The sequence below is a fragment of the Oncorhynchus nerka genome, linkage group LG4, assembly GCF_034236695.1.
Source record: "Oncorhynchus nerka isolate Pitt River linkage group LG4, Oner_Uvic_2.0, whole genome shotgun sequence".
NCBI classification, from domain to species: Eukaryota; Metazoa; Chordata; class Actinopteri; order Salmoniformes; family Salmonidae; genus Oncorhynchus; species Oncorhynchus nerka.
Genome location: NC_088399.1, coordinates 16,670,167 through 16,694,079, shown reverse-complemented (window position 1 = coordinate 16,694,079; position 23,913 = coordinate 16,670,167). Strand labels below are relative to the sequence as shown.

Sequence of the window (23,913 nt, the reverse complement as noted above, 5' to 3'; positions counted from 1 at the left end):
TGTGACATGAATGTAGGATAATATAACACATTAGATCTGGTAAAAGATATTACAAAGAAAAAAGCACACATTATTTTTTGTTGTACCAGAAAGGCCATAATGTATTATTCCAGCCCAGGCACAATTTAGATTCTAGCCACTAGATGGTAGCAGTGTATGTGCAACGTTTTAGACTGATCCAATGAACCATTGCATTTCTGTTATAATTTTTGTATCAAGACTGCCCAAATGTGCCTAATTGGTTTATGAATAACTTTTTAAATTCATAACTGTGCACTCTCCTCAAACAATAGCATGTTATTATTTCACTGTAATAGCTACTGCAAATTGGACAGTGCAGTTAGATTAAAAATAATTTAAGCTTTCTGCCAATATCAGATATGTCTATGTCCTTGGAAATCTTCTTGTTGCTTACAACCTTAGGCAAATGCGATTAGCATATGTTAGCTCAACTGTACCGCGGGGGACCCACTGATCCTGTTAAAGAGGGAGGCTCGCACGGCTGGTGCTAGCACATGCGCAGATCAAATACACTGCTGGAACGCCAATTAAGGTGTTTATATGTCCTAATAATTAGAAAGATTGCTCAGAAAACCATGTGTTTAATTGGTGTATGCTTACTTTGATGTTGCTTGTACACCGATTAAAATGAGCAGAGTAAATTGGTTTCATGACTATTGTATAATTTGCCTACTGCCATAATCAGTTTAATATCAAATTATTGGTGTGCATGTGGTTCTGATGAAAATGTATGTGTAGCTGGATACTTTGTTGACCAGTCAGAGTGCAGTATAACTGCAGTATACTGCGTCCAAAAGAACACAGTTTTTGTTACTAGTTACTGTGTACAAAATACTACAGTCGACTGCAGTTACTGCACTTTTACGGCAGTTTCAAAACTGCATTTTTTGTAAGGGATTGGCTAGTTCAACAGAGATTTGGGGACACTGGAACGTCACTGAAAGCTTCTCATGCTTGCCTAATCTTATTATGCATTCAGTCAGAGAAACGTCTAGAAAGTTTTCATAATCTGTTTACCTGTTCTCTACAACTGTTGTCAGAGTTTTAGAATTAAGAATTAACAAAGTACCTATTTTGTTTGTAACGTGATTGTAAAAAAAAATGCATCCTGGTACTGAACTCCAGGAAATCGGTAATCACATTTTAATGTTATTTTTACTTTTACATACTCGTATACGTGCGCATGCGCTCCAGACAATCCACACAAGGTCACTGGCACGTGTGCATGCTGTCATCAAGACCCAACCAAGTTACAACAGCCTTTGGAAGACGACTCTTTATATAAACGACGACAAGTTTACCCTGGCAGAAACAGCTTGAAGTGGTAAAGAACATCTGCATCAAACATGGCAAGAGGAAGTCGCAGTGCTAGTCATTCTTCGGCACCAGCCAGGTAATGTGTTTCCAACGATTATGCAACCGATTCAGATGACGGTTTAATTACAAAGTTATATCCTTGTTTGCGTAGCATTTTACTGGTTATCGTAGTATATACTTATTGTAATTGGATGACCCACAACTGTTTTAGAAATATAGCCTAAAACTACTGCCAAATCACATTTACACTTCTCCTAATAATAGCAGAGGTCCTGTCATTTTTCAGTTATTGACCCCAAGGGCACTGGGTAGGTCAACATTTCCTAGTGAAGTTTGCACAAGCCAAATACCAAGTTATGCCATTCAACTTCAATCAATGTTTCTTATTGTCATTCAGAAGATGTTTTGCCTGTATTCATCCTAGATTATGGTAATCTATTTGGGTTTATATGATTAGAGCTCAGCTGCTTACTAATGTATCAGGTGATGTGCAGGGATGCCTGATGCAACAAAATAACAATTGTAATTCATGCAAGTGATGTCAGAGCGATGATGTTGCATCAGTCTGACCCCCCCCCCCCCCCCCCTATAGTTATGTAGCTGTTCCGTTTTAGAGGCTATGTTGGCTTTATTGTGTTTTTTAAATTTATTTTCAGCTCAGCTCCGACCTATCATCCCCCGTCCCAAAATTCCCCGTCCCCAGTCGCTCCAGCCCCATCAGCCCTGGCTGTTCCTGCCGCACCCCAAGGACCCGGCCTAATGGCCCAGATGGCCACCACCGCGGCCGGGGTGGCAGTGGGCTCTGCCATGGGCCATGTCATGGGCAGTGCCCTCACCGGCGCCTTCAGTGGTGGCAGCCCTGAGACAGCCAGACCCACCGCCAGCACATACCAGGTGAGCAGGTCAGGGGGCTGTTGAGAAACTGTGAACGGAAATAGGCAGTGTTACAATACTCCTAAATGGCTTTCTATTCTTCAGAAACATTGACGGGGATAGAACTAGATTAGTTTTCACCGTAGGCTATTGCTTTCACCAAAGCAATGGACTAGAAGGAAGTTTTGGTCTATTCAGGTTGGGATATTGTACTGGTGAGGTCTTCCCAAATTCCTACATTTTTGTCAAACAAATTGAATGTAGGTATGTTGTCTGGAAAGAACAACAGCCCAAAATAAGATGTACTGTTTCTGTCTGTTCTGACAGTACTACATTTGGTGTGGCCGTTGGACAGCAGAGGATGTCTCTAAGAGGCATTACTGACTTTGGCAGCCAGGGTGAAGATAAGCTACTGCCCTAAGGGATTTGACCCTTCAGCTTTCAAATTGCATTTTAAAATTTAACCTAACAACGTTGTTGGACATTCAGTATTGTGTGGTTGAAGAACCAAAAGAACTCTAAGTGTGCAAAAAACAGATGGGGGGGGATCTTGGGTATTTAAAAATGTGACGTCGCAGTTTGATTTCTTGATAGCATTTCTGAAAATAGAACTAGACCTGTCCTAGAAAGCTGGAGAAAGGAGTTTGAGCTAAGTGAGCTCATGCTAGCTACATTTACATTTCAGTAATTTAGCAGACGCTCTTGTCCAGAGCGACTTACAGGAGCAATTGGGGTTAAGTGCCTTGCACAAGGGCACAGACAGATTCGGTTCAAGGATTCGAAGCAGCACCCTTTCAGTTACTGGCCTAACGCTCTTAGCTTCCAGGCTGCCTGCCACCCAAGAATAGTCACATTAGACTCCTTGATGTCAGACGTTGAGTCTAGACGAAAACAGAGTGTCATCTGGCGCTGACAGTGTTATGCCTAAAAGTTGCAAACAATGAAGGACCTGTTGTTTAAAGGAAGCATGGGATGTCTTGAAAAGTGACATGACTCCAAATAGTGGTTGTTGTATTGATTCTATGTTATAGTTTATGAATTTGATTGCGTTAAGTATTCAATCATGTCAACCTGCCCTTGCGGTTTTGGATGCTGACTATCATGGAGGACTAGCCATGGGAAGGCTCCAGATACACAAGCAACATTTTTAAGATTGTCAATACTGTCCTATGAAATCTATGCAGAATCAGTTTAAAGGTGAAACTATGCAGAAATTATTTTACATGAAAGAATATAGCTTGGAACCAGTCACACTTCAGTAAACAAGCACTTTTATAGCTTCAACAGTGTTTAATATTTTAATTATTCGATCAAACAATTGCACTTCATCACTACTGTATCATAGATATAAAGGGCAGGTGGAAATCTTGCGTAATGTACCTGAGATGGCATGGAGATTTAGATAATGTCTGTCACACTGTAGTCAAATCAGTGCTTGTTAATGGTAATGCAGATGTATACAGTACCTTTGACCGGTACCTTTGACAGGTGACTTATTAAGTGTGTGTGTCTGTGCCATTACAGGAGGCCCCTCGACCCGCCTCATCCCAGCCGGGCCCATGCATGTTTGAGGTGCGACAGTTCCTGGACTGCGCCACCACTCAGGCTGACCTCAGCTTGTGTGAGGGCTTCAACGAGGCACTCAAACAGTGCAAGGGCTCACACGGTAAGGCTCTCCTTAATGATTGGTAGCTAGGAATTATGAACACCCAATTGTATCACAGAACACTTGGTTAAACCAATTACTTAATAAATAGAACATGCAAGTCTACTCAATTTCTGCTCAAAGGAGTGATGTATAATTCTGGGGTATAACCATAAGATACAGTATTTGTCAGATCTAGAAGATCAGAAGTTAAGACTTGTCTTTGCGTATTTCAACACAAGACATGGATGTGCTTTCTTTGTTCAGTGTCTTGCATGTGCTTGTTTTATTTCATTTTTAAGTCAACTTAGTATTTATCTTTTTCTGAGCCCTAACTGTTTTGGAATATGATTGATTTGCAGATTGTTATTTTACAAATGAATTGACCTTGTCTTTTGTTGTTTTTCCTTCAGGTGTGACATCACTGGTTTGAGCAAGGATGTTGTGAGTCAAAACAAGACACCATGTTCGGATAAATACCTACTGTAGACAGATGAGCCACTCGGTCATGAAATAAACTCTATTCAACTAACTCTCCACTATTACAAGAAAAATTATGTTTGTTGACATGTAAGGAAATGTGTGCTGTTTGATTATTTTGGTAATGTATATGATATTGTGAAATAAAGAGCTGCTGGTTTACATTCTGCTGGAGGCCTGTTTAGTCTTTCACTTACTTAAAGTAAGGATGGTCCGATACTGTGGTTATCCATCTCTTAAAATGACCCTCGGAATTAAGTGCTTCAGATGAGGACACTGGGCAGGTACAGTAGGTGATGGTATCCAAGTGGGTGTATAGATGAAAGACAATTAACATAATGCATTTTTCTATGTCCAAATGTAATGTGTTTAAAAAAATATTAAATACATTATGAAATAAAGCTTTTATGAAATTTAGCATTAACACTGGAGTGATAGATGTGCAGATGATGATGTGCAAGTAGAGATAGTGGGGTGCAAAAGAGAAAAAATAAATAACAATATGGGGAGGAAGTAGTTGGGTGGGCTATTTACAGATGGGCTGTGTACAGGTGCAATGATCGGTAAGCTGCTCTGACAGCTGATGCTTAAAGTTAGTGAGGGAGATATGTCTCCAGCTTCAGTGATTTTTATTTATTTTTTTATTAAAAAAAATTGCAATTCGTTCTAGTCATTGACAGCAGAGAACTGGAAGGAAAGGTGGCCAAAAGAGGAGTTGGCTTTGGGGGATGACCAGTGAAATATACCTGCTGGATTGCGTGCTACGGGTGGGTGTTGCTATGCTGACCAGTGAGCTGAGATAAGGTGGGACTTTACCTAGCAAAGACTTATAGATGACTTGGAGCCAGTGGGTTTGGTGACGAATATGAAACGAGGGCCAGCCAACGAGAGCATACAGGTCGCAGGGGTGGGTAGTGTATGGGGCTTTGGTGATGAAACGGCTGGCACTGTGATAGACTACATCCAATATGCTGAGTAGAGTGTTGTAGGCTATTTTGTAAATGACATCGGCGAAGTCAAGGATCGGTAGGATAGTCAGTTTTGCGAGGGTATGTTTAGTAGCATAAGTGACGGAGGCATAGGAAGCCGATTCTAGATTTAATTTTGGATTGGAGATGCTTAATGTGAGTCTGGAAGGAGAGTTTACAGTCTAACCAGACACCTAGGTATTTGTAGTTGTCCACACACAGTGGGGTTCGAAATGGTCGGTGATCTGTTTGTTAGCTTGGCTTTTGAAGACTTTAGAAAGACAGTGCAGGATAGATATAGGTCTGTAACAGTTTGGGTCTAGAGTGTCTCCCCCTTTGAAGAGGGGGATGACCGCGGCAGTTTTCCAATCTTTAGGGATCTCAGACGATACTGGATTTGGGTGAAGGAGAAGCGGGCGGGCTTGGGCAAGTTGCTGTGGGGGGTGCATAGCTGTTGGCCGGGATAGGGGTAGCCAGGTGGAAAGCATGGCCAGCCATAGAAAAATGCTTATTAAAATTCTCGATTATCATAGATTTATCTGTGGTGACGGTGTTTCCTAGCCTCAGTGCAGTGGGCAGCTAGGAGGCGGTGCTCTTATTCTCCATGGACTTTACAGTGTCCCAGAACGTTTTGGAGTTTGTGCTACAGGATGCAAATTTCTGTTTGAAAAAGCTAGCCTTTGCTTTCCTAACTGACTGTGTATATTGGTTCCTAACTTCCCTGAAAAGTTGCATATCGCGGGGGCTATTCGATGCTAATGCAGTACACCACAGGATGTTTTTGTGCTGGTCAAGGGCAGTCAAGTCTGGAGTGAACCAAGGGTCTGTTCTTAGTTCAACATTTTTTGACCGTGGACCAATTACGGACGCAGGCAATGAGGCAGTGATCGCTGAGATCCTGGTTGAAGACAGCAGATGTGTATTTAGAGGGCAGGTTGGTCAGGATGATATCTGTGAGGGTGCCCGTGTTTACGGATTTAGGATTGTACCTGGTAGGTTCCTTGATCATTTGTGTGAGATTGAGAGCATCTATCTTAGATTGTAGGACGGCTAGGGTGTTAAGCATATCCCAGTTTAGGTCACCTAAGTACGAAGATAAATGGGGGGCAATCAATTCACATATGGTGTCCAGGGAACAACTGGGGGCTGAGAGGGGTCTATAACAGGTGGCAACAGTGAGCGACTTATTTCTGGAAGGTAGATTTTTAAAAGTAGAAGCTTGAACTGTTTGGGCACAGACCTGGATAGCATGGCAGAACTCTGCAGACTATCTCTGCAGTAGATTGCAACTCTGCCCCCTTTGGCAGTTCGATCTTGGCGGAAAATGTTGTTGTTGGGGAAGGAAATTTCAGAGTTGTTGGTGGCCTTCCTAAGAAAAGATTCATACACGGTTAGGACATCAGGGTTGGCGGAGTGTGCTAAAGCAGGGAATAAAACAAACTTAGGGAGGAGGCTTCTGATGTTAACGTGCATGAAACCAAGGCTTTTACGGCTACATAAGTCAACAAATGATAGCGCCTGGGGAATAGGAGTGGAACTGGGGGCTACAGCGCCTGGGTTAACCTTTACATCGCCAGAGTGAAATGACGCTGTGTGAAATGTACTCAATGGCTAGCTTTTGAGTGGCACGACCGGTAGAGACGCTTGAGGGCGTAAATGTTACTCTGTAAAGCAGAGGTCCAGTGGTCAAGCCAGGTATGCGCCGAATAGGGAGGAAGTGGTACCCGCTAAGCAAGCAGCGTGACATCCTCTAAGCACCACTGTATGTTTAGAAACTCTGTGATAGTATCTTATGGTCGGGGGAGATTTAAGAGCCTCGACACTTGCTCTAAACATTAACACACATTGCTTGCGGTACAGTTTTGAAAACCTAAGGAATGTACAGTATATTTCATATCAGCTTGAATTAAAAATAAAAAAAACAGTTAAATGATTCCCAAATATTCCCATGTGACAATGCTTGTTTAGGGAAAGCTAATTAGCAGAACCTGTTATCTGTGTCTGAACATCTGTGTGTAAACGGAAGAAGGACGCCACAAATGTTGTTGAACAGTGTACAGTAAGTGCATTTTTCTTTTTTGTAATGTTATCTTTTTCGTGATATCCAATCGGTAGTTACAGTCTTGTCCCATCGCTACAACTTGCGTACGGACTCGGGAGAAGCGAAGGTCAAGAGTCATGCTTCCTCCCAAACACAACCCCGCCAAGCCGCACTGCTTCTTGACACACTGCACGCTTAACCCGGAATCCAACAGCACTAATGTGTCGACCAAAGTCAGTGTGCATGCGCCCGGCCGCCACACGGAGTCTCTAGAGAGAGACATCTCAGAGGACATCTCAGCCGGCTAAACCCTCTTCTAACCCGGACACCGCTGGGCCAATTGTGTCTCACGGTCGCGGCCGGCTGCAACACAGCCCGGGATCGAACCCGGATCTGTAGTGATGCCTCTAGCACTGCGATGCAATGCCTTAGACCGCTGCGCCACTCAGGAGGCCTTGTAAAATTGTATCTGCAAAAGCTAATGGGGATCCAAATAATTATACGACTATAAGGAGTAAGGGTAGGGTAGTCCATTATTGGGCTAGTACAGGCCTAGGCCTAAATCCAGCGTTTGTGGTTTCATCCTCTTTTTTTTCTCTCCAGACCTCCAGCAGCTCATTGTCTCTAAGGAAGCGGTTCCCCCTGAGCAGCAACACTGTGAGAAGGAATAAACAGTATAAACCGTCAACTAAAAGTACAGCGAACATGCTTGTTAACAAATTATAGTGTTCAAACAATAAATGTATAGATTATTTATAAAAACAATGTTTTGTTACATTTAACTGCTGAATATGCTGTTGTCGATGTCATTTTGTTAGTAGGTGACGTTAGATGTGGGAGAAGTGTGAGCTCAGGACGATAGACAAGTTTCCTTCTAGTAATTACAAGTTGGATTTTTCCCAGTTGTGTGGTAAATTCACACTTGGTTATGAACGCAGTATAATCATCAAGCCTTACATGAGCTAGTTCAGGGCTACAACAAAGTTGTGAAATATCTGGAGGTCACAGATGAAAGGTTTGAGAACCACAGCACCATGCACTGGTTCACGGATGGGAAACTCCAGTCCTCGGCGGCCTGATTGCTGACATACTTTTGCTCCAGCCTCAGCTAACACACCTGACTCTAGGGTACACTGCTATTCAGACAATACACAGCTGTACATTTCAATGAAACATGGTGAAGCCTCAAAATTGCCCTCCCTGGAAGCCTGTGTTTCACACATAAGTGGATGTAAGTGGAAATGTTTTACTTTTAAACTCGGACAAAACAGAGATGCCAGTTCTATGTCCCAAGAAACAAAGAGATCTTCTGTTGGATCTGACAATTAATCTTGATGGTTGTACAGTCGTCTCAAATAAAACTGTAAAGGACCTCGACGTTACTCTGGACCCTGATCTCTCTTTTGATGAACATATCAAGACTATTTCAAGGACAGCATTTTTTCCATCTTTGTAACATTGCAAAAATCTTACTTTTTTGTCCAAAAATGATGCAGAAAAGTTCATCCATGCTTTTGTCAATTATAGATTAGACTACTGCAATGCTCTACTTTCTGGGGACCCGGATAAAGCACTAAATAAACTTCAGTTAGTGCTAAACACGGCTGGTAGAATCTTGACTAGAACCAAAAAATGTGATCATATTACTCCAGTGCTGGTCTCTACACTGGCTTCCTGTAAAGGTTCTGCACAAACTGTCACAAACCGTCTCAGGGAAGCTCATCTGCATGCTGGTCATCCTCACCAGGGTCTTGACCTGACTGCAGTTCTGCATCGTTTCCACCATAATTTGCAAATAAATTCATAAAAAATCCTACAATGTGATTTTCTGGATTTTTTTTCCTCATTTTGTCTGTCATAGTTGAAGTGTACCTATGATGAAAATTACAGGCCTCTCATCTTTTTAAGTGGGAGAAGTTGCACAATTGGTGGCTGACTAAATACTTTTTTGCCCCACTGTACGTAAATGCCAACAAAATAACATTTTGGTGTGTGTGTGTGTCTAACCTTTATTTAACTAGGCAAGTCAGTTAAGAACTAATTCTTATTTACAATGACGGCCCGGACGATGCTGGGCCAGTTGTGAGCCTCCCTATGGGACTCCCAATCACGGCCGGATGTGATACAGCCTGGATTTGAACCAGGGACTGTAGTGACGCCTCTGAGATGCAGTGCCTTAGACCGCTGCGTCCGTGTGTGTTAACTATTTAACTGTACTAGAATGCTTAAAAGGCCGCTAAAATGTTTATTATCGGATATTGGTATCGGCCAAAAATATAGTTATGTACTTGAAAATGTATGAATTGACCAATTCGGCACTTTTGGACAAACTCCTGGCAGACCTGATACAAAATATTGTGTAGTGAGGTAATTGTTCACTGGATCAGTCTGAAACGTTGCACACACACTGCTGCCATCTTGTGGATAAAATCTAAATTACACCTTGGATCCTATCAATGTTTGGCCTTTCTCTTGCATTTCAAAGATGATGAGAAAGAAAAAGAAATAGAAAACGCATGTTTTTTTTATTGGCATTATCTTTTACTAGATCTAATGTGTTATGCTCCTACATTAATTTCAAATTTCCACAAACTTCAAAGTGTTTCCTTTCAAATTGTATCAAAAATGTGCATATCCTTGCTTCAGGTCCTGAGCTACAGGCAGTTAGATTTGGGTACAGTATGTAATTTTAGGTGAAAATTGGAAAAAAGGGTCCGATCCTTTTCTGTAATGTGTCTGTATCTCCACTGAACAAAAATGTGAACGCAACATGTTAAAGTGTTTGTCCCATATTTCATGAGCTGAAATAAAAAGATCCCAGAAATGTTCCATACAGGTTATTTTTCTCATTTTGTGCACAAATTCGTTTACATCCCTGTTAGTGAGCATTTTTACTTTGCCAAGATAATGCAACCACCTGACAGATGTGGCATGTCAAGAAGCTGATTAAACAGCATGATCAGTACACAGGTGCACCTTGTGTTGGGGTAAATAAAAGGCCACTCTAAAATGTGCAGTTCTGTCACACAATGCCACAGATGTCTCAAGTTTTGAGGGAGCGTGTAATTGGCAAGCAGGAATGTCCACCAGAGCTGTTGCCAGAGAATTTAATGTTAATTTCTTTACCATAAGCTGCATCCAACATCGTTTTAGAGAATTTAGAAGTACGTCCAACTGGCCTTACAACCGCAGACCATGTGTAACCACACCAGCCCAGGACTTCCACATCCAGCTTTTTATCAGCGGGATTGTCTGAGACCAGCCACCCGTACAGCTGATGAAACTGGGTTTGCACAGGAAACCGTCTCAGGGAAGTTCATCTGTGTGCTCGTTATCCTCCCCAAGGTTGTCCTCCACAAGGACCTAATTGCAGTTCGGCATCGTAACTGACTCCAGTGGGAAAATGCTCACCTTTGATGGCCACTGGCACGCTGGAGAAGTGTGCTCTTCACAGATGACTCCCGGTTTCAACTGGACCGGGAAGATGGCAGACAGCGTTTATGGCGTCTTGTGGGCGAGTGGTTTGATGATGTCAATGTTGTGAACAGTGTGCCCCATGGTGGCAGTGGGGTTATGGTATAGGCAGGCATAAGGAATTTGAGTACACAGAGATACCATGGGACAACATTCCACAGGCCACAATCAACAGCCTGATCAACTCTATGCAAAGGAGATGTCACACTGCATGATGCAAATGGTGATCACAACAGATACTGACTGGTTTTCCGATCCACCCCCCTACCTTGTTTGAGAAACAGACGCCTCACAAGTCCTCAACTGGCAGCTTCATTAAATAGTACCCGCAAAACACCAGTCTCAAGTTCTAGGCAGAGTTGCAAAGAAAAAGCCATATCTCATATTGGCCAATAAAAAGATTAAGATGGGCTAAAGAACACAATCACTGGACAGAGGAACTCTGCCTAGAAGGCCAGCATCCCGGAGTCGGCTCTTCACTGTTGACGTTGAGACTGGTGTTTTGTCTGTACTATTTAATGAAGCTGCCAATTGAGGACTTGTGAGGCGTCTGTTTCTCAAACTAGACATTTACATTTACATTTAAGTCATTAGACACACTCATGTACTTGTCCTCTTTCTCAGTTGTGCACCGGGGCCTCCCACTCCTCTTTCTATTATGGTTAGAGCCAGTTTGCGCTGTTTTGTGAAGGGAGTAGTACACAGCGTTGTGCCAGATCTTCAGTTTCTTGCATGGAATAGTCTTCATTTCTCAGAACAAGAATAGATTGACGAGTTTCAGAAGAAAGTTATTTGTTTCTGGCCATTTTGAGCCTGTAATCGAACCCACAAATGCTGATGCTCCAGATACTCAACTTTTCTAAAAAAAAATACCTGTTTTATTGCTTCTTTAATGAGCACAACACTTTTCAGCTGTGCTAACATAATTGCAAAATGATTTTCTAATGATCAATTAGCCTTTTAAAATTATCAACTTGGATTAGCTAACACAACGTGGCATTGGATCACAGGAGTGATGGTTGCTGATAATGGGCCTCTGTACGCCTATATAGATATTCCACAAAAAAATCAGCCGTTTCCAGCTACAAAAGTCATTTACAACATTAACAATGTCTATGCTGTATTTCTGATCAATTTGGTGTGACGCCAGAGGACAAAAATCAGTTAACCATCTAACTGAGGAACTCAATTTAACCTTGCGCAATACCCTAGATGCAGTTGCACCCCTAAAAACTAAAAACATTTCTCATAAGAAACTAGCTCCCTGGTACACAGAAAATACCCGAGCAAGCTTCCAGAAAATTGGAACGGAAATGGCGCCACACCAAACTGGAAGTCTTCCGACTAGCTTGGAAAGACAGTACCGTGCAGTACCGAAGAGCCCTTACTGCTGCTCGATCATCCTATTTTTCTAACTTAATTGAGGAAAATAAGAACAATCCGAAATTCCTTTTTGATACTGTCGCAACGCTAACTAAAAAACAGCATTCCCCAAGAGAGGATGACTTTCACTTTAGCAGTGATAAATTCATGAACTTCTTTGAGGAAAAGATTATGATTATTAGAAAGCAAATCTTTAAATCTGCGTATTCCTTCAAAGCTCAGTTGTCCTGAGTCTACACAACTCTGCCAGGACCTAGGATCAAGAGAGACGCTCAAGTGTTTTAGTACTATATCTCTTGACACAATGATGAAAATAATCATGGCCTCTAAACCTTCAAGCTGCATACTGGACCCTATTCCAACTAAACTACTGAAAGAGCTGCTTCCTGTGCTTGGCCCTCCTATGTTGAACATAATAAATGGCTCTCTATTCACCGGATGTGTACCAAACTCACTAAAAGTGGCAGTAATAAAGCCTCTCTTGAAAAAGCCAAACCTTGACCCAGAAAATATTTTAAAAACTATCAGCCTATATCGAATATTCCATCAATTTTTTTTGAAAAGGCTGTTGCGCAGCAACTCACTGCCTTCCTGAAGACAAACAATGTATACGAAATGCTTCAGTCTGGTTTTAGACCCCATCATAGCACCGAGACGGCACTTGTGAACGTGGTAAATGACATTTTAATGGCATCGGACCGAGGCTCTGCATCTGTCCTCGTGCTCCTAGACCTTAGTGCTGCTTTTGATACCATCGGTCACCACATTCTTTTGGAGAGATTGGAAACCCAAATTGGTCTACATGGACAAGTTCTGGCCTGGTTTAGATCTTATCTGTCGGAAAGATATCAGTTTGTCTCTGTGAATGGTTTGTCCTCTGACAAATCAACTGTAAATTTCGGTGTTCCTCAAGGTTCCGTTTTAGGACCACTATTGTTTTCACTATATATTTTACCTCTTGGGGATGTTATTCGAAAACATAATGTTAACTTTCATTGCTATGCGGATGACACACAGCTGTACATTTCAATGAAACATGGTGAAGCCCCAAAATTGCCCTTGCTAGAAGCATGTGTTTCAGACATAAGGAAGTGGATGGCTGCAAACTTTCTACTTTAAAACTCGGACAAAACAGAGATGCTTGTTCTAGGTCCCAAGAAACAAAGAGATCTTCTGTTGAATATGACAATTAATCTTAATGGTTGTACAGTCGTCTCAAATAAAACTGTGAAGGACCTCGGCGTTACTCTGGACCCTGATCTCTCTTTTGAAGAACATATCAAGACCATTTCAAGGACAGCTTTTTTTCCATCTACGTAACATTGCAAAAATCAGAAACTTTCTGTCCAATAATGATGCAGAAAAATGTATCCATGCTTTTGTCACTTCTAGGTTAGACTACTGCAATGCTCTACTTTCCGGCTACCCGGGTAAATCACTAAATAAACTTCAGTTAGTGCTAAATACGGCTGCTAGAATCCTGACTAGAACCAAAAAATTTGATCATATTACTCCAGTGCTAGCCTCTCTACACTGGCTTCCTGTCAAAGCAAGGGCTGATTTCAAGGTTTTACTGCTAACCTACAAAGCATTACATGGGCTTGCTCCTACCTATCTCTCTGATTTGGTCCTGCCGTACATACCTACACGTACGCTACGGTCACAAGACGCAGGCCTCCTAATTGTCCCTAGAATTTCTAAGCAAACAGCTGGAGGCAGGGCTTTCTCCTATAGAGCTCCATTTTTATGGAACGGTCTGCCTACCCATGCCAGAGACGCAAACTCGGTCTCAACCTTTAAGTCTTTACTGAAGACTCATCTCTTCAGTGGGTCATATGATTGAGTGTAGTCTGGCCCAGGAGTGAGAAGGTGAACGGAAAAGCTCTGGAGCAACGAACCGCCCTTGCTGTCTCTGCCTGGCCGGTTCCCCTCTTTCCACTGGGATTCTCTGCCTCTAACCCTATTACAGGGGCTGAGTCACTGGCTTACTGGGGCTCTCTCATGCCGTCCCTGGAAGGGGTGCGTCACCTGAGTGGGTTGATTCACTGATGTGGTCATCCTGTCTGGGTTGGCGCCCCCCCTTGGGTTGTGCCATGGCGGAGATCTTTGTGGGCTATACTCAGCCTTGTCTCAGGATGGTAAATTGGTGGTTGAAGATATCCCTCTAGTGGTGTGGGAGCTGTGCTTTGGCAAAGTGGGTGGGGTTATATCCTTCCTGTTTGGCCCTGTCCGGGGGTGTCCTCGGATGGGGCCACAGTGTCTCCTGACCCCTCCTGTCTCAGCCTCCAGTATTTATGCTGCAGTAGTTTATGTGTCGAGGGGCTGGGGTCAGTTTGTTATATCTGGAGTACTTCTCCTGTCCTATTTGGTGTCCTGTGTGAATCTAAGTGTACGTTCTCTAATTCTCTCCTTCTCTCTTTCTTTCTCTCTCTCGGAGGACCTGAGCCTTATTATTATTCGACCATACTGGTCATTTATGAACATTTGAACATCTTGGCCATGTTCTGTTATAATCTCCACCCGGCACAGCCAGAAGAGGACTGGCCACCCCACATATGCTCTCTCTAATTCTCTCTTTCTTTCTCTCTCTCGGAGGACCTGAGCCCTAGGACCATGCCCCAGGACTACCTGACATGATGACTCCTTGCTGTCCCCAGTCCACCTGACCGTGCTGCTGCTCCAGTTTCAACTGTTCTGCCTTATTATTATTTGACCATGCTGGTCATTTATGAACATTTGAACATCTTGGCCATGTTCTGTTATAATCTCCACCCGGCACAGCCAGAAGAGGACTGGCCACCCCACATAGCCTGGTATTTAATTTACCAGCTGCAGTCACAGCAGTCCTCTGTGGTATTTAATTTACCAGCAGCAGTCACAGCAGTCCTCTGTGGTATTTAATTTACCAGCAGCAGTCACAGCAGTCCTCTGTGGTATTTAATTTACCAGTAGCAGTCACAGCAGTCCTCTGTGGTATTTAATTTACCAGCAGCAGTCACAGCAGTCCTCTGTGGTATTTAATTTACCAGCAGCAGTCACAGCAGTCCTCTGTGGTATTTAATTTACCAGCTGCAGTCACAGCAGTCCTCTGTGGTATTTAATTTACCAGCAGCAGTCACAGCAGTCCTCTGTGGTATTTAATTTACCAGCAGCAGTCACAGCAGTCCTCTGTGGTATTTAATTTACCAGCAGCAGTCACAGCAGTCCTCTGTGGTATTTAATTTACCAGCAGCAGTCACAGCAGTCCTCTGTGGTATTTAATTTACCAGCAGCAGTCACAGCAGTCCTCTGTGGTATTTAATTTACCAGCATCAGTCACAGCAGTCCTCTGTGGTATTTAATTTACCAGCTGCAGTCACAACAGTCCTCTGTGGTATTTAATTTACCAGCAGCAGTCACAGCAGTCCTCTGTGGTATTTAATTTACCAGCAGCAGTCACAGCAGTCCTCTGTGGTATTTAATTTACCAGCTGCAGTCACAGCAGTCCTCTGTGGTATTTAATTTACCAGCTGCAGTCACAACAGTCCTCTGTGGTATTTAATTTAGCAGCAGAAGTCACAGCAGTCCTCTGTGGTATTTAATTTACCAGCAGCAGTCACAGCAGTCCTCTGTGGTATTTAATTTACCAGCTGCAGTCACAGCAGTCCTCTGTGGTATTTAATTTACCAGCAGCAGTCACAACAGTCCTCTGTGGTATTTAATTTACCAGCAGCAGTCACAGCAGTCCTCTGTGGTATTTAATTTACCAGCAGCAGTCACAGCAGTCCTCTGTGGTATTTAATTTACCAGCAGCAGTCACAGCAGTCTTCTGTGGTATTTAATTTACCAGCAGCAGTCACAGCAGTCCTCTGTGGTATTTAATTTACCAGCAGCAGTCACAGCAGTCCTCTGTGGTATTTAATTTACCAGCAGCAGTCACAGCAGTCCTCTGTGGTATTTAATTTACCAGCTGCAGTCACAGCAGTCCTCTGTGGTATTTAATTTACCAGCTGCAGTCACAACAGTCCTCTGTGGTATTTAATTTAGCAGCAGCAGTCACAGCAGTCCTCTGTGGTATTTAATTTACCAGCAGCAGTCACAGCAGTCCTCTGTGGTATTTAATTTACCAGCTGCAGTCACAGCAGTCCTCTGTGGTATTTAATTTACCAGCTGCAGTCACAGCAGTCCTCTGTGGTATTTAATTTACCAGCAGCAGTCACAGCAGTCCTCTGTGGTATTTAATTTACCAGCAGCAGTCACAGCAGTCCTCTGTGGTATTTAATTTACCAGCAGCAGTCACAGCAGTCCTCTGTGGTATTTAATTTACCAGCAGCAGTCACAGCAGTCCTCTGTGGTATTTAATTTACCAGCAGCAGTCACAGCAGTCCTCTGTGGTATTTAATTTACCAGCAGCAGTCACAGCAGTCCTCTGTGGTATTTAATTTACCAGCAGCAGTCACAGCAGTCCTCTGTGGTATTTAATTTACCAGCAGCAGTCACAGCAGTCTTCTGTGGTATTTAATTTACCAGCAGCAGTCACAGCAGTCCTCTGTGGTATTTAATTTACCAGCAGCAGTCACAGCAGTCCTCTGTGGTATTTAATTTACCAGCAGCAGTCACAGCAGTCTTCTGTGGTATTTAATTTACCAGCAGCAGTCACAGCAGTCCTCTGTGGTATTTAATTTACCAGCAGCAGTCACAGCAGTCCTCTGTGGTATTTAATTTACCAGCAGCAGTCACAGCAGTCCTCTGTGGTATTTAATTTACCAGCTGCAGTCACAACAGTCCTCTGTGGTATTTAATTTAGCAGCAGCAGTCACAGCAGTCCTCTGTGGTATTTAATTTACCAGCAGCAGTCACAGCAGTCCTCTGTGGTATTTAATTTACCAGCTGCAGTCACAGCAGTCCTCTGTGGTATTTAATTTACCAGCAGCAGTCACAGCAGTCCTCTGTGGTATTTAATTTACCAGCAGCAGTCACAGCAGTCCTCTGTGGTATTTAATTTACCAGCAGCAGTCACAGCAGTCCTCTGTGGTATTTAATTTACCAGCAGCAGTCACAGCAGTCCTCTGTGGTATTTAATTTACCAGCAGCAGTCACAGCAGTCTTCTGTGGTATTTAATTTACCAGCAGCAGTCACAGCAGTCCTCTGTGGTATTTAATTTACCAGCAGCAGTCACAGCAGTCCTCTGTGGTATTTAATTTACCAGCAGCAGTCACAGCAGTCCTCTGTGGTATTTAATTTACCAGCTGCAGTCACAACAGTCCTCTGTGGTATTTAATTTAGCAGCAGCAGTCACAGCAGTCCTCTGTGGTATTTAATTTACCAGCAGCAGTCACAGCAGTCCTCTGTGGTATTTAATTTACCAGCTGCAGTCACAGCAGTCCTCTGTGGTATTTAATTTACCAGCAGCAGTCACAGCAGTCCTCTGTGGTATTTAATTTACCAGCAGCAGTCACAGCAGTCCTCTGTGGTATTTAATTTACCAGCAGCAGTCACAGCAGTCCTCTGTGGTATTTAATTTACCAGCAGCAGTCACAGCAGTCCTCTGTGGTATTTAATTTACCAGCAGCAGTCACAGCAGTCCTCTGTGGTATTTAATTTACCAGCAGCAGTCACAGCAGTCCTCTGTGGTATTTAATTTACCAGCTGCAGTCACAACAGTCCTCTGTGGTATTTAATTTACCAGCTGCACAAGTTCCTGATACACTGGCCGTGAAGATAGAAACTTTTGAGGAGCCCCTAATGGATACAGGTAATTCAAAATGATATTACATACTCATGTACTCACTCATTCTCTCACTCACCACAAACGCATTGTTGAGCTGTATAATCATTGTCACTTTGTGCATCTCTCTTTTAGATCTGCCCTGCACTCCACCACTGCCCCTGACCGCCTCTTCCAGAAGTGCACGTACTAGGATTATTAAGACTGGCTCCTCACTGAACACCAGCCCTGAGAAGCTCCTCCAGACACCACAACTGTGCCAGTGGCTGACTGTGGGAAGTGACACAGTCAGTGTCCCAGTCACAGCCCTGCCACCTGCTGTTGTCAATCCACCATCCTTGTCAACCCAAGACGTTCCTCTGACTAAAGATGAGAAGATTGTCCTGGGCATCTCGGAGAAGCAGCAACAGCAGCTAGCAGGGCCACAACAAGAACAGTGGCAGCAGCAGAAGCAGAGAAAAACATGTATTTCCTGTGGTCAGGCCAAGTCCCAATACCGCAAGAATGATTTGTCTGTCCACTTTCTCTATCAGCGTGGACAGGAGAGGTATTTTTACTGTTCCACCAAGGTCTTCCAGACTTATGGTGCAGAGAGCCTCACAAACCCCAACATGTCTTTTGACGACTCTGCTTCCCCTGAATTCTGTCAGCGTGAACTTAAAGCCACAAAAGAACGTGTGGCACAAAAGAAGACCAAAACGAAGTCAGCAGACCTGCAACCCTCTAGGTATATGTGCAGGTTTTGTCATCTGCAGATGAAACAGGGCCCCAACAGCCCTCACATACACACAGCGTTCCCAGGAGTGACAGGCAAATATGTTTATTGTCCTGCAAAAGTATTTTCGATGTACCAAAGCCAAGGAATGGAAAGAAAGATGACCTGGAGGAAGTTCCTGGCCTCAGCTTTTTATGAAGCAGAAAAGCAGAGATGGGTAGCTAACAAGAAAAGATAAAACACAACTCTCTCTCTCTCTCTCTCTCTCTCTCTCTCTCTCTCTCTCGCCCCAATGTTAAATACTTGTGGTATTGGTGCAGAGTTCCAGTGCAACTCTCTACAGTGCAGTTAAAAAAGCTATAGGTGTATCATTAATAACTGACAAAATTCTATAATGAATACATATTTAAATAATACATAATAAAGTGACCAATAGTTAATGTATTGTGATTGTAATTACTCAACATCTATTGTCCTAGGGTGGGATTCGAACTATGTCTCAAAAGCAGACACAAAAGGTCATGAAAATCTGTTATGGCTATACATGACTCGTTGTAGAAAGATGATTCTCAAGTTTCCCACTTGGAATGTATCAGTAGGAAGTTGTACACAAATAATTTACCTTCATTTTAACTAGGAGGTTCAGAGTTTCCGACATGTCATGAATGCAGCATTAGTGCACGAGAAAAGGTGTCCTGAACAGGTCGTGCAGTCGATAACGACCCACAGCGTTTGGGTTCCCGTCGGTACAATTATGTGTGCCTGGGCCGGCCAATATGTAAACAGACCCAAAACTCTGTCTGAAAACATTAATAATCCTTGTTTGTGAATGCAGTTTTAGACACCTTTTGTAACTATTTTAATATCAAGAGAGAATTGTACAAATAGCCTACAAAAGGTACACTTGTAAACTGTTTTAACACAGATTCCCAATGTGGTATTTTGTGTAACCCAGGTTTGATCCAAGATAGTTTTTTTTTCCTTCCCAGCTTCTATTAGCTCAAAAATTGTTGTAGCTCAAAAAGTGTCTTGGGACTCAGTGTTAAAAACGCTTATATCTTTTGTATTTGTAAAATTATTTCTCGATAATATGAAGGTTGAGGTTTCAAAGGTTTCCAACACAGTCTCACCAGCAAGGATTATGAACACAGAGAGCTTTGAGTCTGACACATTGGCCGACCGCGGCACTCATAATAGGTCAGACGGGAACACGAAGGCTTTATAATAGAACAGACGGGAACACGAAGGCTTTATAATAGAACAGACGGGAACACGAAGGCTTTATAATAGAACAGACGGGAACACGAAGGCTTTATAATAGAACAGACGGGAACACGAAGGCTTTATAATAGAACAGACGGGAACACAAAGGCTTTATAATAGAACAGACGGGAACACGAAGGCTTTATAATAGAACAGACGGGAACACAGGCTTTATAATAGAACAGACGGGAACACGAAGGCATTATAATAGAACAGACGGGAACACGAAGGCTTTATAATAGAACAGACGGGAACACAGGCTTTATAATAGAACAGACGGGAACACGAAGGCTTTATAATAGAACAGACGGGAACACAGGCTTTATAATAGAACTGACGGGAACACGAAGGCTTTATAATAGAACAGACGGGAACACAGGCTTTATAATAGAACAGATGGGAACACGAAGGCTTTATAATAGAACAGACGGGAACACAGGCTTTATAATAGAACAGACGGGAACACGAAGGCTTTATAATAGAACAGACGGGAACACGAAGGCTTTATAATAGAACAGACGGAAACACAAAGGCTTTATAATAGAACAGACGGGAACACGAAGGCTTTATAATAGAACAGACGGGAACACGAAGGCTTTATAATAGAACAGACGGGAACACGAAGGCTTTATAATAGAACAGACGGGAACACGAAGGCTTTATAATAGAACAGACGGGAACACGAAGGCTTTATAATAGAACAGACGGGAACACGAAGGCTTTATAATAGAACAGACGGGAACACGAAGGCTTTATAATAGAACAGATGGAACACAGGTTTTATAATAGAACAGATGGGAACACAAAGGCTTTATAATAGAACAGATGGGAACACGAAGGCTTTATAATAGAACAGACGGGAACACGAAGGCATTATAATAGAACAGACGGGAACACAGGCTTTATAATAGAACAGACGGGAACACAGGCTTTATAATAGAACAGACGGGAACACGAAGGCTTTATAATAGAACAGACGGGAACACAGGCTTTATAATAGAACTGACGGGAACACGAAGGCTTTATAATAGAACAGACGGGAACACGAAGGCTTTATAATAGAACAGACGGGAACACGAAGGCATTATAATAGAACAGACGGGAACACAGGCTTTATAATAGAACAGACGGGAACACGAAGGCTTTATAATAGAACAGACGGGAACACAGGCTTTATAATAGAACAGACGGGAACACGAAGGCTTTATAATAGAACAGACGGGAACACGAAGGCTTTATAATAGAACAGACGGAAACACGAAGGCTTTATAATAGAACAGACGGGAACACGAAGGCTTTATAATAGAACAGACGGGAACACGAAGGCTTTATAATAGAACAGACGGGAACACGAAGGCTTTATAATAGAACAGACGGGAACACGAAGGCTTTATAATAGAACAGACGGGAACACGAAGGCTTTATAATAGAACAGACGGGAACACGAAGGCTTTATAATAGAACAGACGGGAACACGAAGGCTTTATAATAGAACAGACGGGAACACGAAGGCTTTATAATAGAACAGATGGAACACAGGTTTTATAATAGAACAGATGGGAACACAAAGGCTTTATAATAGAACAGATGGGAACACGAAGGCTTTATAATAGAACAGACGGGAACACGAAGGCATTATAATAGAACAGATGGGAACACAGGCTTTATAATAGAACAGACGGGAACACGAAGGCTTTATAATAGAACAGACGGGAACACGAAGGCATTATAATAGAACAGACGGGAACACGGGCTTTATAATAGAACAGACGGGAACACGAAGGCTTTATAATAGAACAGACGGGAACACGAAGGCTTTATAATAGAACAGACGGAAACACAAAGGCTTTATAATAGAACAGACGGGAACACGAAGGCTTTATAATAGAACAGACGGGAACACGAAGGCTTTATAATAGAACAGACGGGAACACGAAGGCATTATAATAGAACAGACGGGAACACGGGCTTTATAATAGAACAGACGGGAACACGAAGGCTTTATAATAGAACAGACGGGAACACGAAGGCTTTATAATAGAACAGACGGGAACACGAAGGCTTTATAATAGAACAGACGGGAACACAGGCTTTATAATAGAACAGACGGGAACACGAAGGCTTTATAATAGAACAGACGGGAACACGAAGGCTTTATAATAGAACAGACGGGAACACGAAGGCATTATAATAGAACAGACGGGAACACAGGCTTTATAATAGAACAGACGGGAACACGAAGGCTTTATAATAGAACAGACGGGAACACGAAGGCTTTATAATAGAACAGACGGGAACACGAAGGCTTTATAATAGAACAGACGGAAACACGAAGGCTTTATAATAGAACAGACGGGAACACGAAGGCTTTATAATAGAACAGACGGGAACACGAAGGCTTTATAATAGAACAGACGGGAACACGAAGGCTTTATAATAGAACAGACGGGAACACGAAGGCTTTATAATAGAACAGACGGGAACACGAAGGCTTTATAATAGAACAGACGGGAACACAGGCTTTATAATAGAACAGACGGGAACACGAAGGCTTTATAATAGAACAGACGGGAACACGAAGGCTTTATAATAGAACAGACGGGAACACGAAGGCTTTATAATAGAACAGACGGGAACACGAAGGCTTTATAATAGAACAGACGGGAACACAGGCTTTATAATAGAACAGACGGGAACACGAAGGCTTTATAATAGAACAGACGGGAACACGAAGGCTTTATAATAGAACAGACGGGAACACGAAGGCATTATAATAGAACAGACGGGAACACAGGCTTTATAATAGAACAGACGGGAACACGAAGGCTTTATAATAGAACAGACGGGAACACGAAGGCTTTATAATAGAACAGACGGGAACACGAAGGCTTTATAATAGAACAGACGGAAACACGAAGGCTTTATAATAGAACAGACGGGAACACGAAGGCTTTATAATAGAACAGACGGGAACACGAAGGCTTTATAATAGAACAGACGGGAACACGAAGGCTTTATAATAGAACAGACGGGAACACGAAGGCTTTATAATAGAACAGACGGGAACACGAAGGCTTTATAATAGAACAGACGGGAACACAGGCTTTATAATAGAACAGACGGGAACACGAAGGCTTTATAATAGAACAGACGGGAACACGAAGGCTTTATAATAGAACAGACGGGAACACGAAGGCTTTATAATAGAACAGACGGGAACACGAAGGCTTTATAATAGCAGTTTGGTGACCAGGAACAAGTTGTCTCATGTCAGCGTTTTGATTTCCTTCTCGAGACCTCCAGCAGCTCCCTGTCTCTGAAGAGGAGGTTCCCCCTGAGCAGCAACACTGTGAGAAGGAATGGATTCCCAATCTGGGGCAGGGGGTTAAAGAGGAACAGGAGGAACTCCGGACCAATCAGGGGGAAGAGCAGCTTCAACGGCAAGAGGAAGACTTCATATTCTCTTCTGCCTTTGTGAAAATTGACAATGATCAGGACCCAAGTCAGTCCTCAGATCTTCATCAAACCCAAAGTGTAGAAAACAGACAGAGAGACCCTCTTCCCTGCACCTCAACTGAACAGATCAACACAGAAACTGATGAAGAGAACTACAGTGTGTCAGACCCAACCAGTGACTCCCGGCCCCTCTCTGCTGCGAACCCACAGTGTTCTGCAGCTCAGATTGAAAATAATGATGCTTATCAGAGGGAGAGAGGAGGACCTCAGTCACTTGGATTAATGGGAATACAGACTAAAAGGACAATGGTCCTGCATCAGTACTAATGAGGGTAGGATATCCATGGAGTTGTCCCATCTGAAATCACCTAGTAGTGTAAGTCAAAGTCCTGCTCTGCCTCTTTGTTATTGTAAAGTGTGTGGGAAGTATTTTATCTCCATGATTTCTTTACTCACATGACAATGCATATGACGGATGAAGATCATCTTTGTGGTGTGTGTAGAAAACACTTTGATTCCACAGAGAGTGTGCAACAACATCTCCAAACTCATATTGATACTAGGTTTTC

General features: G+C 42.8%; 1 protein-coding gene across 1 annotated transcript; it reads left to right on the top strand.

Moving 5' to 3' along the window:
• The first annotated feature begins 1,214 nt into the window (after positions 1–1,214).
• On the top strand, positions 1,215–4,505 carry chchd10 (coiled-coil-helix-coiled-coil-helix domain containing 10). Its single transcript, XM_029658974.2, has 4 exons — positions 1,215–1,414; positions 1,995–2,232; positions 3,736–3,877; positions 4,270–4,505. Exons 1-4 carry the CDS (start codon positions 1,368–1,370, stop codon positions 4,287–4,289), a joined length of 447 nt encoding a protein of 148 aa, XP_029514834.1. The 5' UTR covers positions 1,215–1,367; the 3' UTR covers positions 4,290–4,505.
• Positions 4,506–23,913: the final 19,408 nt, after the last annotated feature.